The following is a 15860-nucleotide window of genomic DNA, read 5'->3' as shown; positions in this document are numbered from 1 at the left end:
ACTCAAATGATACCAGTCCATGTCTCTACAAGGTCTATCACGCAGTAGCTCTCAATCGGCACATACTGCTTTGTGATCATCTTGATCACTTCCTGCGCAACCAGGCCACCAAGGAATGCCGCAGTATTGGGGAGATCGGCAGTTGGTGAACGGGCACTACAAGCATATATGTCAAAGAAGGAACAAAAGTTAGAGGAAGACATACATCTCGCCAACAGCGTTTTCAAACTCTTCAGGCAGTTCAGTTCCTGGCGGTAGAAGGGCTTGGGCAGCAGCTGTCAGCTCTTCCTCTGTCGGCGAGGATGACGAAACCCGCGCAAGTGCGGAAAGTGCAAGATGTGTCGCTCCAGCTTTGGGCGAGGCTAAGATAGCTGAAGCTAGACGAGTGTCAGTTGGGATCTACGTAAAAAAACCAAAATTGCTTCACCAAGGGCAGCGGGATCTTTGTCCAGCGTTCCGTATTGCTTTCCTCGCAAGACCTTGAGGCCATGTGCATTCTTGACGAATGAATCTATCAACGCGTCGTCCACAGGATGACTGAGCAGGGACTTGAACTTCTCCTTCTCTTCTTCAGCACGTGCTTTGTACAGCTTTTGGAGTTCGATATAGTTGGTCGTGTTCGCTTTCATATCGGGTAGGGAGCTCGTCAACGGGAGGGTATGCGGTGGCTCCAGAGAGAACTTGCGGAGGGCGTCAAGTAGGTGGAAGAATGGTGGAGAGGTAGAACTGAGGGTCCCTAATTGGGGATCCTGGAATAGAGCAGAGATGTCAGAAGGGACTTTGGTTTCTGTCCAGCAACGATATGCCTGAGCCTCTGCCTCATCAAAATTCTCCTCGTCAAACTTGACCTTCATTGACTGTAATCCCTCCTTGAAAAGTTTCTTCTCCTCATACGTCTGTGGTGGCTTCCCATCGTGAGCGGCTTTCCAGTCGGCCAAGGCACGGACGAGAATGACGACGTATGTAATGTGGCCATGTTCTGTGGGGTCCATGTTGGCAAAGTCAAGAGATGAGGCGTATTCTTGAAGAGCAGGGAAGGCCTTGTCAATGCGCAACGAGGGGGTGTTTTCGGAGTGACTCTCGATGACTAGATGATATTAGATGCTTGTCTCGACGTTAAAGCGAAAGAACAGACTGGGATGTTCATGGAACTGAATATAGAATTCGCCAAGGAAGCCAGCTGAAGTCACGACCACGAGCATCGGGAGAGTATCGTCCGCCCATAAAAGGGCTGAAAGTCGTTCGAGTAGTTTGGGCTCCAGATTGTGGGCGATCACAAGGGTGAACGCGGAAAAGTAGGATGGGTTGGAATCAAGTATGTGCTCGAGATTGGATGTGTCTGCCTGTCCCTCAACGCCGTCATTGAGCTCCAGAAGCAGTCTGACTGCCTCTTGGGCTCGGGACTTGCCAATGCTGGAAGTGCCCTCCAAGAAAAAGTTATTTCCCGCGTCTCTTGCAGTGACTGGTGTTGAGTCCAAAATGGTGAAGTGACCGACACCAGGCAGCACAAGATTTTTAAGGATCGAGGTCGATGTTGCTGATCCAGATATCACCAAAAGTCGCGCGTTCTCGAGCGCAGTCTGCCCTGATGCTGCCCATAAACTAATCGAGTGAGCTTAGAAAGACCGCGGCCACACCGATGACAAACATACCGAAGCTGCCGATCGTAACGGCGCGTTTTGTTGTCGGGCTGGACTCTAGTGAAGGTCAGCGACGGCCAGTGAAGAACTAGAGACGAACTGGGCGGAGTCAGTGGACATGGTTAGAGAAAGAGTCAGTCACGATCAAAAGTGGCTTGACTCTTGATTCAATGCTAGCATGAATGAGAACATTTCTCAATTCCCGTACAAGTCTCCGCGTCGCTATTGACGGACTACCTGGTGCGCTATCCCTCTCTGTCGTTCTTTTTGAGCTCATCGTCTCTCTAGGACGGAATCCCAAATCACTTATTGCACAAAGAAGGGCACGCGTCTGGGACGACAACGAGACGTTGGTTCACACTGTCCAGAAGGAGAATTTCGCTGGCGCAGAGCGTCTCCATGAGCGACTGGTGGCCGCATGTTTGCCCATTCGCCCACACCCAGCGTATGAGCGCGCGGCATTAGCCCAAATTCGTCATCCAGAAGCGAGAAACTTGGACAACTTCCGTACTTGGCTCGACCTGGTTCCAGAGAGTCGCAACCCCCATCGCGTCGAGGGTGGCCCATTCACAAAGACGCGCGACCTTTTGTTTCGCTCGGGTTCACCAGCGGAGGAAATACCCTTGCTTTCCCTTTTCTGCCTTGTTTGTGCCGAAAAAGGTTACGGAAAACTAGTCTGGAAGGATATCGTGGCTCTACTCGTCAAGTTCGAAGAACCGGGCAACGCTGTGGCCTTCTTACGCTCTTTTGGCGAGGCGCGGCTGCGATACTACACCAAACACCAGCCTCATCATGCTGCTTGGATAGCAAGTCGTCAACGAGAAGCGCTGATTCGGACGTGTTGTACTGCAGGGTGGTTTGGAGAAGCGGTGGATCTGATTAAAGACAGCACTTCTTTGGAAATTGGTTCAGCTGCTCGTCACCTTTTGCAGGTCCTCGACAACAAGAACCAGAAGGACTTGATCTCGGTCGTACTCGCTCATCTTCCACCCAAAATCTCGCTAGCATTTTCTACCAAAGCAATTATTGACGGCTGGACTTCACCCTTGCCACGGGCGGCCGTTGCGGCCCAACTACGACATATCAAGAATTTGATCTCACGACGAGCATTAATTGCGAGCCGCCTTCCCGCTTCGCATTTGCATGCCTTCTTAGCTCAATATGAAGCAGCGAAGGGATATTCCTATGGACTGGCGGCCTTGCGGAGAAGAGCCTTGTTAAAATCAGACAACACAAGCTACATCTGGCTCACCAAGGAGTTGTTTTACCTTCAACAAATGGGCCGCCATGCGGATGTCATATCGTTGTTCTACGCCAATTTTTCGTCTTTCATCATTCCCCGCAAGGAAGGACTAATTTTGCATCAATTGGCAGTCCTTTCGGCCAATCCACAACTACTTTCGCATTCAGTACCTCTGAAGCTGAGAATCAAGCCCAGTGATGCATGGCTCATATGGAATGCCCTTATCCGTATTTCCATACAACTCCCGCCAGAGACACGACTTGAAACCCTCTTCTCGCTGCGTCACTGCTTCGGTCAGTATGCCGCTGCCCTTCCTGATCACGTGTTCCGCGCAACCCCCACTTCTTACACCGCCGTCTTTCGAAGTCTGGTGTGGGCTTATGGGCAGTTGGGAGATGTTGCTAGTGCCTTTTCGGCAGCTCACGATATTACGCTGATCGGTAAAACCCACGAAACCAACGTTGTTCTGCTCGATGAACTGGTGACCATACATGCACGGAGGGGTGATTTTGACTCTGTGACTGAGTTGCTGGACTCGCTGGATTCATTTGGGCCCAGAGTTCAACCGTATGGTCGAGTGATCGACGCGTTCCTTCAAGCTCGTCTTGTGGATTTGGCTCTGGAAATCGAAACTCGGATGAAGGAAAAATGCGAATACATCCCAGGAGCCAACTGGCGCTTAGATCGGTCAATTTCAAGGCTCGACAAGTTTAGAAAGAAAGAGGTTGTCGAGACGGAAGATGAAGTGGTCGGTCTTCCCTCCAACTCAGCTTGCTAAACTGACTGTCTATAACAGAGCTGGTGGCCAGATATGACGGTATCTATCGAGCAGTAGTCTGGCTGCCTGCTGTCTTCTCGGCAACTCTGTCAACTAACGACGCGTCTGCTGCATTGGCTGCAGGTATCTCCAATTTGGAGGTGCCTTCGCGATGTGTCGATTTCGATTCGCCCTTGAATCCAAGATAATATATTCGCGAAACATCGCCACCAACGGAATCACTCTGAAATCGTTCGAGTTGGTCATTGAATTTGGCCGAGTGGAGACGTACGAAAAAGAGCGACAGAGAAGTCACACTGGCGAAGGCGGCCACGCGGAAGGGATATTCAACCACACCAGTTTCGCCCTCTAGGAGGCTGACGTTGAGATGTGGTGTTGTGTTTTCAGCATCGGCGAAGTCGACGATTGTTGGGTGGTTGGCATAAATCCTGAGCTGACGTGGCGTAACCTCTCCACGACCTAGAAACCCGCGTTCAGACCCGGGGACTGATTCTTGACGCGTAAACTGACCGAGTTTCAGTAGTATAGATTTCAATCGAACCTACGTAGGAATCGTTGGTATCCAGCAAGGTGATGACTCGTATGAACGAACGTGTTGGGTGAACGGAATGTGCAATATAAGCTGTTATCTGAGTTGGCTTGTGGTAGGACACAGACAACGACGCACCTGGTCATCGACTCCTGATTCAGCAAATTTATCTGTGCTTTCGCGTTGATCCCATGGCTGCATTGGATTTCAGACATCGCAACGCTTATTTCAGCATGAGTGACCTTGACTATCTCTCTCGCGTCCTCAGGTACAGCAAGGTTCAGGCCATGTACACTCAAATGCGAATTGATGTTTGACAATGAGGGCACGCGTGCATGGCTCACTTGTCCTTGTCGATAAACTCGTATAGGTTCGATAACTCTTCGGGAACATAAATGAGCAGTGCCTGCCGCACAAAGGGAGCCAAATACCGCTGCCGATGAGGTTGGAATTCGAGTTGGATGAGTCTGCCATGAAGAGCTCTTGATTACGTGATCGAGATGATAGCCAGCCACCTTCCTTCAACCACCACCAGATTGGTGGACGGCTAGCAAATGGATGGTGAAACTACGCCCAAATATTGGCTCTTGAAGGCAGAGCCTGACTCGCGTGTTGTCAAGGGCAAGGATGTCAAGGTCAATACACGTTCCTCGATAACTCGAAACTAGCCCACGGAAACTCATGTCCTTGATAGTTTAGTGTAGACGACTTTGAAACAGTCGGCACATCTCCCTGGGAGGGAGTGCGAAACTTTGAGGCTCGCAATCTTATGAAGGAGATGCAGCCGAAGGAAAAGGCACAGAAGTTGGTCCTTGCGACGTTGGGAATGTACTGACTTTCCACGATTAGGCACTGTTCTATCACTCGAATTGCAAGAATCCAGGTATACGATCGTCTGGCTGGAGCTTCTGACGAAGGATTAACGTTTTGCACGCAAGGCATTGCTGCGTTTGCAGAGGTTGGTGCATATTCCCTGCTTTGTCACCAGCCATCCTCATCCCATCTCAGGTCGCCAAAGCGGCATATCCGGACCGTTAGTCTTCTCAGCGCGACACAATTAGTTTCTGATGGGTTAACTGACAGATACTGCCTGGGATTCGTATGCTTCACTTGCTTGGTGATTGAGACAAAACGATTGACCAGACTCGTCTCAGTGAGCATCCGTACTTTGATGCGGTGAGGGCAAATGATTGACCAGGCCCTTCTACTGCTGACCATGTCCAGAAATCCAAACAGGAAGACCCAAAGTGGTTTATGGTTGATTTGGCCTTCGTTTCTCGAACCAAACATTTTGTTCCTCTCGCCCTTTTAAGGTATATTGCCGACTCGAGCGCGGACAGCCCGCCGGAAGAGTTGGACTACCTCGGTGAAGCAGGTGTTGCCGCCATAAAGAGTAAGCATAGTCTTGAGTTGACGACACTATCTGACCCTTCTACTCAGATATGGACTTGGTCACTCGCGGCCGATTAAGCATCCAACGAGTAAGCCCAGACGCGTGGGATGCCATTGAACAGCTTGCCGACAACGGTGGCTGGGATGAGCTCGATTTGTCTCCCAAGAAGAAAACAACAGCCAAAAAGGCTCCTGCTGAACGCACTATCTCGGCGCATCCACGCGCCGCTAAACAGAAACCGAAGCCCAGAAAAAAGAAGGCGAAAGGGAGTGATAGCGAGGACGACTTTGATGAAGACGATGAGTGGTCGGAAGAAGAGGTGATTTCGAAGACCACCAGCTCTCGTCGAAAACGCAAAGCCGAAGACTATCAAGAACTTCCAGCAACTCGCCGCCGCACGAAGGCGTAAAACAGTGTTGTATCAAATCTTTTGTTGTACATGTACTTTCGTTCAATGCTTGACTGATTTTGTTCAAAGTAAAGAGTAGCTACTATATCGTAAGCCAAAATGGTAGTACGCAGTAGCGCCCATGAGTCCCAAATAGTCTGGCTCTAAAAATCAAAGCACGCGACTTGACCGTGACTTGACCAAGATGCCCATCGTCCAGTTTGCGCCATTCTCCTCACTGGTTCAACCCACCTTCTGGCACGAACTCACCTCCCTCAAGATCGATGTGCTTCGACTTTCTGATGAAGCAGTGCCCATTACTGGGTCCTATTCCGTTGGTCGGTCAATAACAGACCGCGAGACAGGCCACGAGATCGTGCTGGGTTGCAATATGAGTGTGGGGTCTGAGTCGTTCGACAAGAACGCAGTGTACGCTATTGGCCTATCTATAGTGATCCTTTGTTGACCAACCTAGAGCACCTGCAGGCTCATTTCCCGCAAAGGGGCATCTGAAGAATTACAATACAATCGAAGAGTTCAAGGCTGCGGATAAGACAGCACTCTTCAACCAGGAGGCGGACAAGGTGCGCATTCTTGCCAGGCTTGGTCATTATTGAAGGCTTTGAGAAAAGATGTGGGAGGCGATCGTATCTAAGCGCGACTCCACCAGCCTCAACAACTTCCTCGTCATTACGTTCGCCGACCTTAAAAAGTACAAATACTACTATTGGTTCGCGTTCCCTGCGTTTGCCGCCAAACCTGCGTGGGAGATCGATGAGCTAGGCTGGCGTCTCGCTGCCTCAGAACTTTCACCCGAATCGGTCCGTCTGGACGCGTTTTTTGCATTGAATCCATGTCTAATCACACCGATAGCTCTCTTCTATCCATTCAAAGCTGCATGCAACCCCTCTGCCATTTTTCCTTCTTCGATCTGGTTTGGAGATAGCGCCAATCGACTCTTACAGCACTTTCTTCGCCAATGTTCCCCCTGAAGAGCAAACCATCGGCTTTGTCGATCCATCGGCGAGCCCGACCAACCCAGGATGGCCATTGCGCAATCTGCTTGCCTATCTTCGCGCTGTATACCCAGAAACCACCTCTCGGTTACGAGTACTGTGTTGGAGAGACAGTGAGGTGCCGCACGCGCCGGCTGGGTGGAAGAGCCGAATTGGAGTTGTTCACATTACCCCTTCACCAGAGTCAGGAGGTCGTCCGAGTGCTGTTGGATGGGAGAAGAATCCACAAGGAAAGCTTGCTCCTCGCATGGCTGACCTTGCGCCGATGATGGACCCAACCCGTCTCGCCGACCAAGCGGTTGATTTGAATCTCAAACTCATGCGATGGCGTATTCTACCATCACTGGACTTGGAGAAGATCTCGTCTACGAAATGTCTCCTTCTCGGCGCTGGGACATTGGGGTGTTATGTCGCACGGACACTAATGGTATTCCGACTTCGACATCATGCTCCATGACTCAACTTTTTGCAGGGTTGGGGCGTGCGGGACATCACGCTAGTTGATTCCGGGAAAGTTTCCTTCTCAAATCCCGTCAGGCAACCATTGTTCGAATTCGAGGATTGTCTCGAAGGCGGCAAACCTAAGGCTGAATGTGCGGCGGCTCGAATGAAGAAAATATTCCCCGGTATTGTGCGTACAACCTTACTCATGTCGTTTTGTCTGACATGAATGCAGAATGCTGCAGGTCATTCGCTCTCTATACCGATGCCTGGACATCCAGTCCCCCCTGCTTCGGTCGATCAAACTAGGGCAGATGTGAAGAAATTAGAGGAGTTGATCGATACTCATGACGCAGTTTTCTTGCTCATGGACTCACGGGAAAGTCGATGGCTCCCAACTGTGATATGTGCAGCCAAGGGCAAGGTTCATAGCTCAATGTCGATCGAAGGATATTGCTCATTAGCTCCGCAGATCGTCTTGAATGCTGCCCTGGGTTTCGACACATTCCTTGTTATGCGCCATGGTGTGAGAGAATCTTCTCTCCAACCCGGCGCCACGCAGTTGGGATGCTACTATTGTAACGATATTGTCGCACCTGCCGATGTAAGCCAGCTGTTCATGGTTTTTCTTTAGTTGATGGTTTTCTAGTCACTCACCGATCGAACACTCGATGAGATGTGCACGGTAACACGGCCTGGTATTGCTTCTTTAGCGTCTTCAACCGCGGTGGAGCTCCTTGCTTCTGTCCTCCAACATCCAGACGGGTCTGTTAAATTTCATTGTCTATGATTGAACCTAATTTGTTCGTAGAGTGCATGCTGCGGCGCCTCCAGCAAACTCAGACCCAGCTGCTCTGATCAACGCTGGAGTTTTGGGTCTTGTTCCGCATCAATTGCGAGGATTCCTTGCCCAGTTCCGTAACCTGCATATTGTAGGCGCTGCTTATAGCCGATGCACTGGCTGCAGCGAAACCGTCAGGGTTCTTCTTTTCGTTTGTTATAGTCGCTTATACTGCCTCAGGTGCTGAAAGCATACGAGAAGGAAGGTTTCGATATGATTCTGCAAGCGTTGAACGACGATAAGTACCTCCAACATTTGACTGGGTTGGACACTTTATATGCGGAAGGAGAGAAGGCGTTGGAGGAAGTAGACTGGGATGTAGATGACGAAGAGGGTGAGGACTTCTGAAACCTAAACTGAAATGTATCCAATATATGACCATGTATTTTTTTTTTACTTGAGTGTCCAAAGTGGTTGAGTTTCGGCTCTATGGGCACGTCACATGTGACGCGTGACACGCTCAAAATTTCGGTCAATGCACCGTATCGCGCGAGTGGTCCGACGGCGGCAAATAGCGCTGGTCGCTCGACGGATACCAGAACCCTCGCGTATCCGGCGTTTCTCTTCACAAACCCCCACACCGGAAAGTTTGTATGCGGAATATATCGAAAAGGTCAAACTGCGAGGCGCCCCACCACCGATTTCCTTCGAGCAGTTCAGGGAGAGTCTAACGCTAGCAGAGGAGGATGTACACGACCTCACCGGAAACGCGAAATATATCAACTCCAGTGACGAGTTCATGGACCAATACGGTCCGATGCTCAAAGCACTGCGAGAGCTCGAGACTTCCGACCCTGACGCTTACCAGAAGACACTCGACACGCTTTCCGAGGAGTTGGAGGAGCAAATGGCAGAGCGGACTGACCCGCTTTTTCAAGAGCGGTTAGACGCGTTGGAGGTGGAGAAGACTGCCGCAAGGGAAGTCGGCAGGCAGGTTGCACAACTTATCCTGTCTACAAAGGATGAGCATGCACTACGCCTTGTGGAGGACAAGCTGGCCACGTATAACGGCCCACTTTCCGTGTTGAATGTGGCAGTAGAGTGGTTCTTGAAAAATCCGACGGAAATCGAGAAGGAGGATCCTTCTGTTTCTGGTGAGGCGGAGGTTGACGCTGTCCCAGCCCACGGTATGTCTGCTTAACATACTCCGTTCCCTTTCAATAACTATGGCTAGACAACAACGCGTATTACCTCCAGGATACTCCATACGATGAGCTCGTCAGACACATGAGACACCGCGATGTCCACTACGCGATTCAGCGTCAAATGCATCCAACAGACCGCGCTGAGCTCTTCAGGCTACTCACCACCCTTGTCACGCCCGTCTTCAATGAAGATATGAACACAATGAACGCCATCGCCGACATATTCAACAAGTATGAAGACGCTAAGCTTGTTTACCGGACGCAACCGCGTTTACCGCGAGTTCGCCGACTAGACGTATTCAAACGACTCCTACCGCGCTCTGACGACGAAACGCCGGAAACACAGGCTGCACTCGCCAAGCAGATTGGTGGGTTGTTATTATTGAAGCTGGCTCGCGTCTGAATGATTTTTTTTAGCTGACATCGCGGGCGAGAAGAAAAGGGAGGCTGAAATCAGTGAGCCTCAAGTGTTGTTTTGATCACAATCTGATTTTTCTACATAGTCGAGGCCGAGAGAAGAGCCCAACAACAACCATGGCCAGACCTTATGACCCGCGAGCCGCTTTTGGACTCACGAGAAGTGCTGGAGCTCCGACCCACAAAGGACAACCCATACCACAACAGAGTCGTCATCCGCAACCACCATTCCATCTTCGCCGAGGCCCTTGAAGCCGACGGGTTCGACTTTACCAACCCGAACAACAAGTACACCCAGACGGAAGACCCCGAAGAAGTGAACAGCGCCAAAGACATCGAGATGACGTTGCCCATCTCCATCAGCAACCCCCGACTTATCATCATCCCGATCTACAGCTACTTTGCGACGCAACAGACGCCCAAGGGCCGCATGAACCGATTCGTGCAGTGGACGATTGTCGGCGACGGTCACGGGATCGTGGGGCTGGGAATGGGGAAGCACGACAAGCCAGAGCGGGCGCACACGAAGAGCCTGGTTGACGCCATCCGAAACATGGACTGGGTCGAGCGGTTTGAGGACAGGACAATATGGACAGATGTCCGCACCAAACTCGGGGCAACCCAAGTCATTCTCCGTCCCCGTCCTGTTGGTTTTGGGCTGCGGTGTAATCCCTTCATCCACCGTTTGTTAACAGCAGCTGGTATCAAAGACATCAGCGCAAAGGTCTGGGGCAGCCGCAACCGGCTGGGGGTCCTTAAAGCAACGCTGAGGTTACTACATTCGGGTCACGCGCCACAGAATATGGGCGACGGACTGGGGGGACCGGGGAGGAAGATGTTCAAGGGCACTGGTTTGCGGAATAAAACGCAAATTGAGCGCGAACGCGGGCGGAAGATGGCTGATTTGAGGGTGTAGACTTTACATTTAGCATCGTATTAATCAATGCCGCTCACAAACAAGTGTCTTGGACATCCTGCTGCTGTCGGTTCTCACTCTTGGTAAGCAGTCATTCTGAGCTTTTTTTGGGCAAGCAATTAGTGAGGTAGAAATCTCCGGACACACGACAACGACAACAACTTGACAATCCACATACGCTAGCGGCCCGATCAAGTCCATTTTGGTAGGTGTAGCTTCACAGAAGGAGACCGACGCGAAGCGGCATTCTTCTCCTTCACATCCAGCCCGCCATTGTCGGATTTGACAACGAAGTCGGCGGTTTGTTGGAATGGAATGCTGTCCATGAAGACCCACGTTGTGAACGAGTATCGCAACGCGATTCTGCGCAACGAGGGGCTGGCGACAGCGAGCTGGAAGGCAACTTTGTGCAAGTCAGGCCCACCAGTGGCGTGCTCAACCCGTGTCAGAGTTAGCGTCACCAAATTCATGCTGGCGCCACGAAGCGCTGAGATAAATTGACTCTGGCGATAGTCAACATGTGTACTAGGAATTGCCAAATAACAGACCATGTCCCAAGGGGAATCTGAACAGGCAATATCAAGATGTCGGACGGTCCGACACGAGCACAACAAATTGCGGAAGATAGCGTAGTGATCGGTCTGCGAATCGAGATGCAGCCAGACGGACAGCGAGTCGAGCGAGTGCATGTGTTTCAATGTGCCGCAGACGAGTGATAACACCTTGTTGGACAGCGGTTGGTGGGCAAGGGAGAGGGTCTGGATGTTGGCGAGATTGGAGAGACCCCGGATGTGGGTGGCATTTCCCGAAAATTCGCGCAGTTTTGGTAGCGAGTTGGGGGGAAGGATCATCGCCCTTGGGAAAGCCGATAACGAAGGCAACTGCAATCGCTCCAGCGCTGGATGCGCAACCAAAAATCGCATAAACGGAGTCTCCATGCCGAACCGTGACGGGTTGGGGCCCGCCATGTTACATTCGCCCAACTTGAGGTCACGCAGCATCAGCCAGTTGCCCTGGACAACGCGCCTCGTGTCCCAAACGCGGCGAGAGCGTTGAGATACCTCGATTTGCAGCTGTTCCAGCCGCGGACAGCGATCAAGTAGCATCTCCCACAGTTGATCAGGCAATTCTGGGTTTGGGGGAAGAAAGGTGTCTATAGTGAACCGCTAAGCGAGACAACTTGTGAGCAAAATCCATGCACTTGCCCCACTCGTCAGGAAGTGTCTTGGCCGTCAATGCAAAGGCCGTGAGGTCATCGAAACGAAAAAGCTAGGTTGCCTGAGATACGGACTTTCGGAGATTATGTGTGTGTCCTCACCTCGCTGGCTGGGTTGATGCATTTCGGACCAACGTTACTTCCAACGCCGCGCAGTTGAGGGCAACTATCAGAAGGTCGGAAAGGCTAACAAGTTGAATGAACCGCTGACCAGGCACGCAATGTCGCCCACAATGAGTCGTCTATCGGCATTTCAGAGCCATCCCAGAAAAACGAGGCAAGCCGTGGGAGACGGCCGGAGTTGGCGAGTTTGACAATGCATTGAACGACCCAGTGCTCATCGATGGGGGTGGCGTATTGTTGTTGTTGAGACCGGTGGTTGGGACGCACAACAAGGTGGCGGATGAAGCGTGCCTTGGATTTAAACTCAGTTAGGAAAGTTGTCAGAGTGCGTTGGCATGATTGGCTGGACCGGAGGTCGACGGACGTATATAGGACAGGCAGAAGCGTGTTGTAAATGCGTGAGGACTGCAGCAATCGCGTCAGCTGAGGAGCTATTATCGGCCACTCGGAAACCTCACCGCGAGACTGAAATGTAGGATGTCTTCTGTGTTTTCCAGACGCTCGGCTATCTCGTAGACAATGTCGAGAGGTAAATGGGCGTCATTAATCTTCGTTTTACAGGCGTGGAGGTCTCCCAAATGGTGTTTTATCACGGAGAGCAGAAGCGACATTGGGAGCGAGCGTTGACGGCGTTTGGAGACCATAGTGGGTCAGTTGAGGCAGCCCCGCCCGAGCATTATATACGCATGAATGGAGCATTGGTGAAACCAAGTAGACTAGTGATGTCCACGCTATCCGGCGGGATGAGAGAATGTATGTGGGTGATTCAAAATAGAGAGGTCCCCGAAATGTTTAATTGCCTTTTCTGGCTGGACTCGGTCAAAATTGTAAATTATGCACAGAAGACTTCCTAACCGAGTTGATATTAGTATTGATCTCCGTAACTGACGCGCTCTAGGTTTGGCTCAGCTCAACTTGGATTCAGCAAAAATAATAGCAATACATAGGCGAAGTAGTCCGGTTAGCTACGTCGTAATACATCGGAAATACGAATGATGTACGCCTGGCACTATTGTACAGATGGTCAACAAAGGATAAGTAACTGGAAGATGCGATGGTGAGTTGGTTTTCATGTCGGTCATAAGAGGTCATCAGCATATACGCATAGGGTGGTTTAGTGGTACGACTCGGTCGACCCAAAGAATTTTGCCCGCAGAAACCAGGGGCGAATGCCGTTTCTGCGAGGAATGCCTATCCCAGTATTGGGCCGCGGGGGCGGTGAGACTGGCGAGTGCTTTGGCGGCGTCGCGGGCGGTGACGACGGCGCAGTTGCCGGATATGCAGGCCAAGTCTCAAAAGACGGGGAAGAGGGCGTTTGCTGGAAAATAAACGATTGAAATGGGTCCATAGACGTTGCATAATTCCCGCGCCCGGTAATACCTTGCTTGTGTGCTCCGCGAAGGCAAAGTCTTGCGGTGATTCCAAATCCGAATCCGATTCGGGGGACCTTGGCGGGGAGTCGGTTATAGAGTCGGAGATTGACGATGAAAACTGACATTGGCTGGCGTGCCAGGCACCTGCCTCGGTGTCGGGCGAAGGCGTCGCTGACCTGTCGCTGTTATTCGTGTCGTTGTTGGCAAAGGAGCTCTGGGTAGAGCAATAGTTGGAGAGAGCGCCCGTCTCATCCCATAAAGCCGATGTCATCTCCTTGTCGTCAAGATCATAGCCAGGCGAAGAAACTTTGCTGCTGGCAAGGAAAAAGTTCGATTCGTCATCCTCATCAACTGCTGTTCGCATCACTGATGATGCGGTCGAAGCCGAGGCAAGGCTCAGGCTGATGTTTCGCGCAGCATAAAACTGCGGGTCGAGACGAGCAGTGTTGATCGTAAGCGGGGGCTTGCGGCCTGTGGCCCGTGAAGTCAAATCCACTATGCTCGGCGTTACGATGAATGCAGGACGCGGAGAGATGATAGGCACGTTGTTTGGCATGGGGGGAGTGCGGGGGCGTTCGAAAATATATTTGTCCTGCAAAATTGCGGAGGATTCAGAAGAAGTGGGCGAATCAAAAGCCCAAGTGGCGCCACAAGAGGAGTATTGGGTGCTCGAAGAAGAGTCGCTACCAGTTGCGGTTGCGTCGTCCTGGGGATGAGTATACGCAAAGCTCGAATCCGAACTCCACGCAGAAGGAATCGGGCGGTGGTCGGGAACAACAGGACTCTCCTCCTTGGTTTCCTCCGGCTCAGCGCTAGCGGCCTCCAAATCAACTCCGACCTCCCAAGGGCAACGTGCCATGCTTCCGTCGAAAACTGCGCCTTCAGAATAGAAGTTCTTCACCCGTGCGAGTGCAACACGCAGTTCAGGAATCGTGATGCGGTCGCGCCAGTCAATCTCGAGCATGCGAACGAGAACAGCATTAAGCTCGGAAGAAATGGGGAGGACGCTGGGGAGGAATTCGGAGGGATCTTGAAGATAGGCACGGAAGGTGGAGTCGGTGAGAATAGCCGCCTTCCAAGGGTTGCGACCCGTGGCAAGGTTGAGGAGAACGATACCAAGGGACCAGATGTCATTGAACATCGGAGAGTACGACCCGGTTGGTGATAATTCGCCTCCCTGGCATTCTATCGAAGGAAAAGTCAATTGATGTGATATGAACACTGTTGTAAGACGAACCTGGACTCATGTGGTACACGCTACCCGTTCGGAACTCTTCACTCAATTTCTCCGTCGTCGCAAGACCGAAGTCAGTGAGAGCGACCCTATAACCGCCTACGACCATAAAAATGAGGGACAGAGACGGATAGGATAGGAGAAGACATACCGTCGAAACACAAGACATTTTCCGGCTTTAGGTCGCGGTGATAAATACCGAGTGAATGACAGTACTCGACAGCATCGAGTAATTGATTGAAGACATGCTTGATCAGCCTGGTGTTGCCGAGATACCTGCAGCCGTAAAGAATCTGAGAGAACAAGTCCCCGTCAGGCGCAAAGTCGAGAACGATGAACGTAAAGTTGTTCTCCTCGATAACACGGTGGATGGTGACAACATTGGGATGAGCGCTACAAAGTTGATGGAGCGCTATTTCCCGTATGTGCAGCTGACGCTGACGAGGGGTATGCAAGTGTTGGAGACACTTGACGGCAAAGTTTCGCAGAGTCGTAGAGCGAGCATCAACAGCGCGGTAGACGACGCCGTAGCCGCCTACACCGAGAATTTCGACTAGCTCGAGGCTGCCGTTGTCGATCAACGTTCCAGGTTCAGGAAACGATGGTTCAGAACGAGGACGGTCTTGCGGGACGTACATGGCAGCAGTCGAGAGAGATATTCCTGAGGAATGAGGAGGAATATTGGAGGGTCTCGGGTTGCAGAACTGGTAGAACGGTGGCCAACACTTTTATTGAATGAATGCATGGAAAACATGAGGTTGTGAAACGAACCACGTTAGGCTCCGAAGGTTTGGCGAGTCGTGGGTACTGGGTACTACCCTTCGTCTAACGACGTCGATCGTGAAGACCCGAAGAAGTGCGAAAACCGCACGGAAAGCGATTGGCAAGATACCGTGCAAAGGCAAAGTGGGGTCGAACAACTCCGACGAGTTATAAGGTTCTACCGGGACTAGACAGGGAACTCCGGAAAGGTCTTGCATAGCCTGTGTCGGATGGTAGTCGAGGAGGCCGACAAATGCAGGCTATGGCCCGCATGAGACATGTCTCTCGAAATATTTTCCCGTAGAGCCTTAGTCAACTGCATCGTAAGGCTCTACGGGAAAATATAGCTTGCTGACGTTACGGAGTTGAATTAAATGGAGCGGGCCGAATAGCTGACTACGAGTG

At 51.4% G+C, this 15860-nt stretch overlaps 8 protein-coding genes across 8 annotated transcripts; 4 read left to right on the top strand and 4 right to left on the bottom strand.

Moving 5' to 3' along the window:
* Positions 1–2: 2 nt before the first annotated feature.
* MIND_00142000 (NEDD8-activating enzyme E1 regulatory subunit) lies at positions 3–1769 on the bottom strand (the record flags this gene model as incomplete). The annotated part of the gene is made up of 6 exons (XM_037358347.1): positions 1741–1769; positions 1653–1697; positions 1136–1602; positions 428–1087; positions 206–377; positions 3–156 (listed from the first exon to the last, which is right to left on the bottom strand). Exons 1-6 carry the CDS (start codon positions 1758–1760, stop codon positions 3–5), a joined length of 1518 nt encoding a protein of 505 aa, XP_037226257.1. The 5' UTR covers positions 1761–1769.
* A 53-nt stretch (positions 1770–1822) lies between these two features.
* Positions 1823–3718, top strand: MIND_00141900 (uncharacterized protein; the record flags this gene model as incomplete). The annotated part of the gene is made up of 3 exons (XM_037358346.1): positions 1823–1880; positions 1929–3631; positions 3680–3718. The coding sequence occupies 3 exons, from the start codon at positions 1823–1825 to the stop codon at positions 3716–3718; spliced, it is 1800 nt and encodes a 599-aa protein (XP_037226256.1).
* MIND_00141800 (UPF0424 protein) lies at positions 3705–4664 on the bottom strand (the record flags this gene model as incomplete). The annotated part of the gene is made up of 7 exons (XM_037358345.1): positions 3705–3884; positions 3933–4120; positions 4172–4202; positions 4250–4283; positions 4329–4484; positions 4535–4571; positions 4622–4664. 7 exons carry the CDS (start codon positions 4662–4664, stop codon positions 3705–3707), a joined length of 669 nt encoding a protein of 222 aa, XP_037226255.1.
* An 80-nt stretch (positions 4665–4744) lies between these two features.
* On the top strand, positions 4745–5992 carry MIND_00141700 (Autophagy-related protein; the record flags this gene model as incomplete). Its single annotated transcript, XM_037358344.1, has 8 exons — positions 4745–4825; positions 4885–4994; positions 5040–5148; positions 5199–5223; positions 5274–5289; positions 5345–5366; positions 5415–5583; positions 5631–5992. The coding sequence occupies 8 exons, from the start codon at positions 4745–4747 to the stop codon at positions 5990–5992; spliced, it is 894 nt and encodes a 297-aa protein (XP_037226254.1).
* A 172-nt stretch (positions 5993–6164) lies between these two features.
* On the top strand, positions 6165–8617 carry MIND_00141600 (Autophagy-related protein; the record flags this gene model as incomplete). The annotated part of the gene is made up of 10 exons (XM_037358343.1): positions 6165–6400; positions 6447–6555; positions 6604–6792; positions 6845–7414; positions 7460–7618; positions 7664–7852; positions 7901–8032; positions 8078–8193; positions 8240–8402; positions 8450–8617. The coding sequence occupies exons 1-10, from the start codon at positions 6177–6179 to the stop codon at positions 8615–8617; spliced, it is 2019 nt and encodes a 672-aa protein (XP_037226253.1). The 5' UTR covers positions 6165–6176.
* A 112-nt stretch (positions 8618–8729) lies between these two features.
* On the top strand, positions 8730–10747 carry MIND_00141500 (37S ribosomal protein; the record flags this gene model as incomplete). The annotated part of the gene is made up of 4 exons (XM_037358342.1): positions 8730–9396; positions 9444–9782; positions 9832–9870; positions 9918–10747. Exons 1-4 carry the CDS (start codon positions 8745–8747, stop codon positions 10745–10747), a joined length of 1860 nt encoding a protein of 619 aa, XP_037226252.1. The 5' UTR covers positions 8730–8744.
* Positions 10748–10938: 191 nt separating this feature from the next.
* MIND_00141400 (uncharacterized protein) lies at positions 10939–12730 on the bottom strand (the record flags this gene model as incomplete). Its single annotated transcript, XM_037358341.1, has 6 exons — positions 10939–11250; positions 11296–11900; positions 11953–12016; positions 12066–12129; positions 12175–12491; positions 12545–12730. The coding sequence occupies 6 exons, from the start codon at positions 12728–12730 to the stop codon at positions 10939–10941; spliced, it is 1548 nt and encodes a 515-aa protein (XP_037226251.1).
* Positions 12731–13277: 547 nt separating this feature from the next.
* MIND_00141300 (Serine/threonine protein kinase) lies at positions 13278–15331 on the bottom strand (the record flags this gene model as incomplete). Its single annotated transcript, XM_037358340.1, has 3 exons — positions 13278–14644; positions 14697–14792; positions 14845–15331. 3 exons carry the CDS (start codon positions 15329–15331, stop codon positions 13278–13280), a joined length of 1950 nt encoding a protein of 649 aa, XP_037226250.1.
* Positions 15332–15860: the final 529 nt, after the last annotated feature.

The sequence above is a fragment of the Mycena indigotica genome, assembly GCF_014461135.1.
Source record: "Mycena indigotica strain 171206Taipei chromosome Unknown Mind.scaff0001, whole genome shotgun sequence".
Classification (NCBI taxonomy): Eukaryota; Fungi; Basidiomycota; class Agaricomycetes; order Agaricales; family Mycenaceae; genus Mycena; species Mycena indigotica.
The sequence above is the reverse complement of the archived record's forward strand: the minus strand, read 5'-3'. Positions and strand labels throughout refer to the sequence as shown.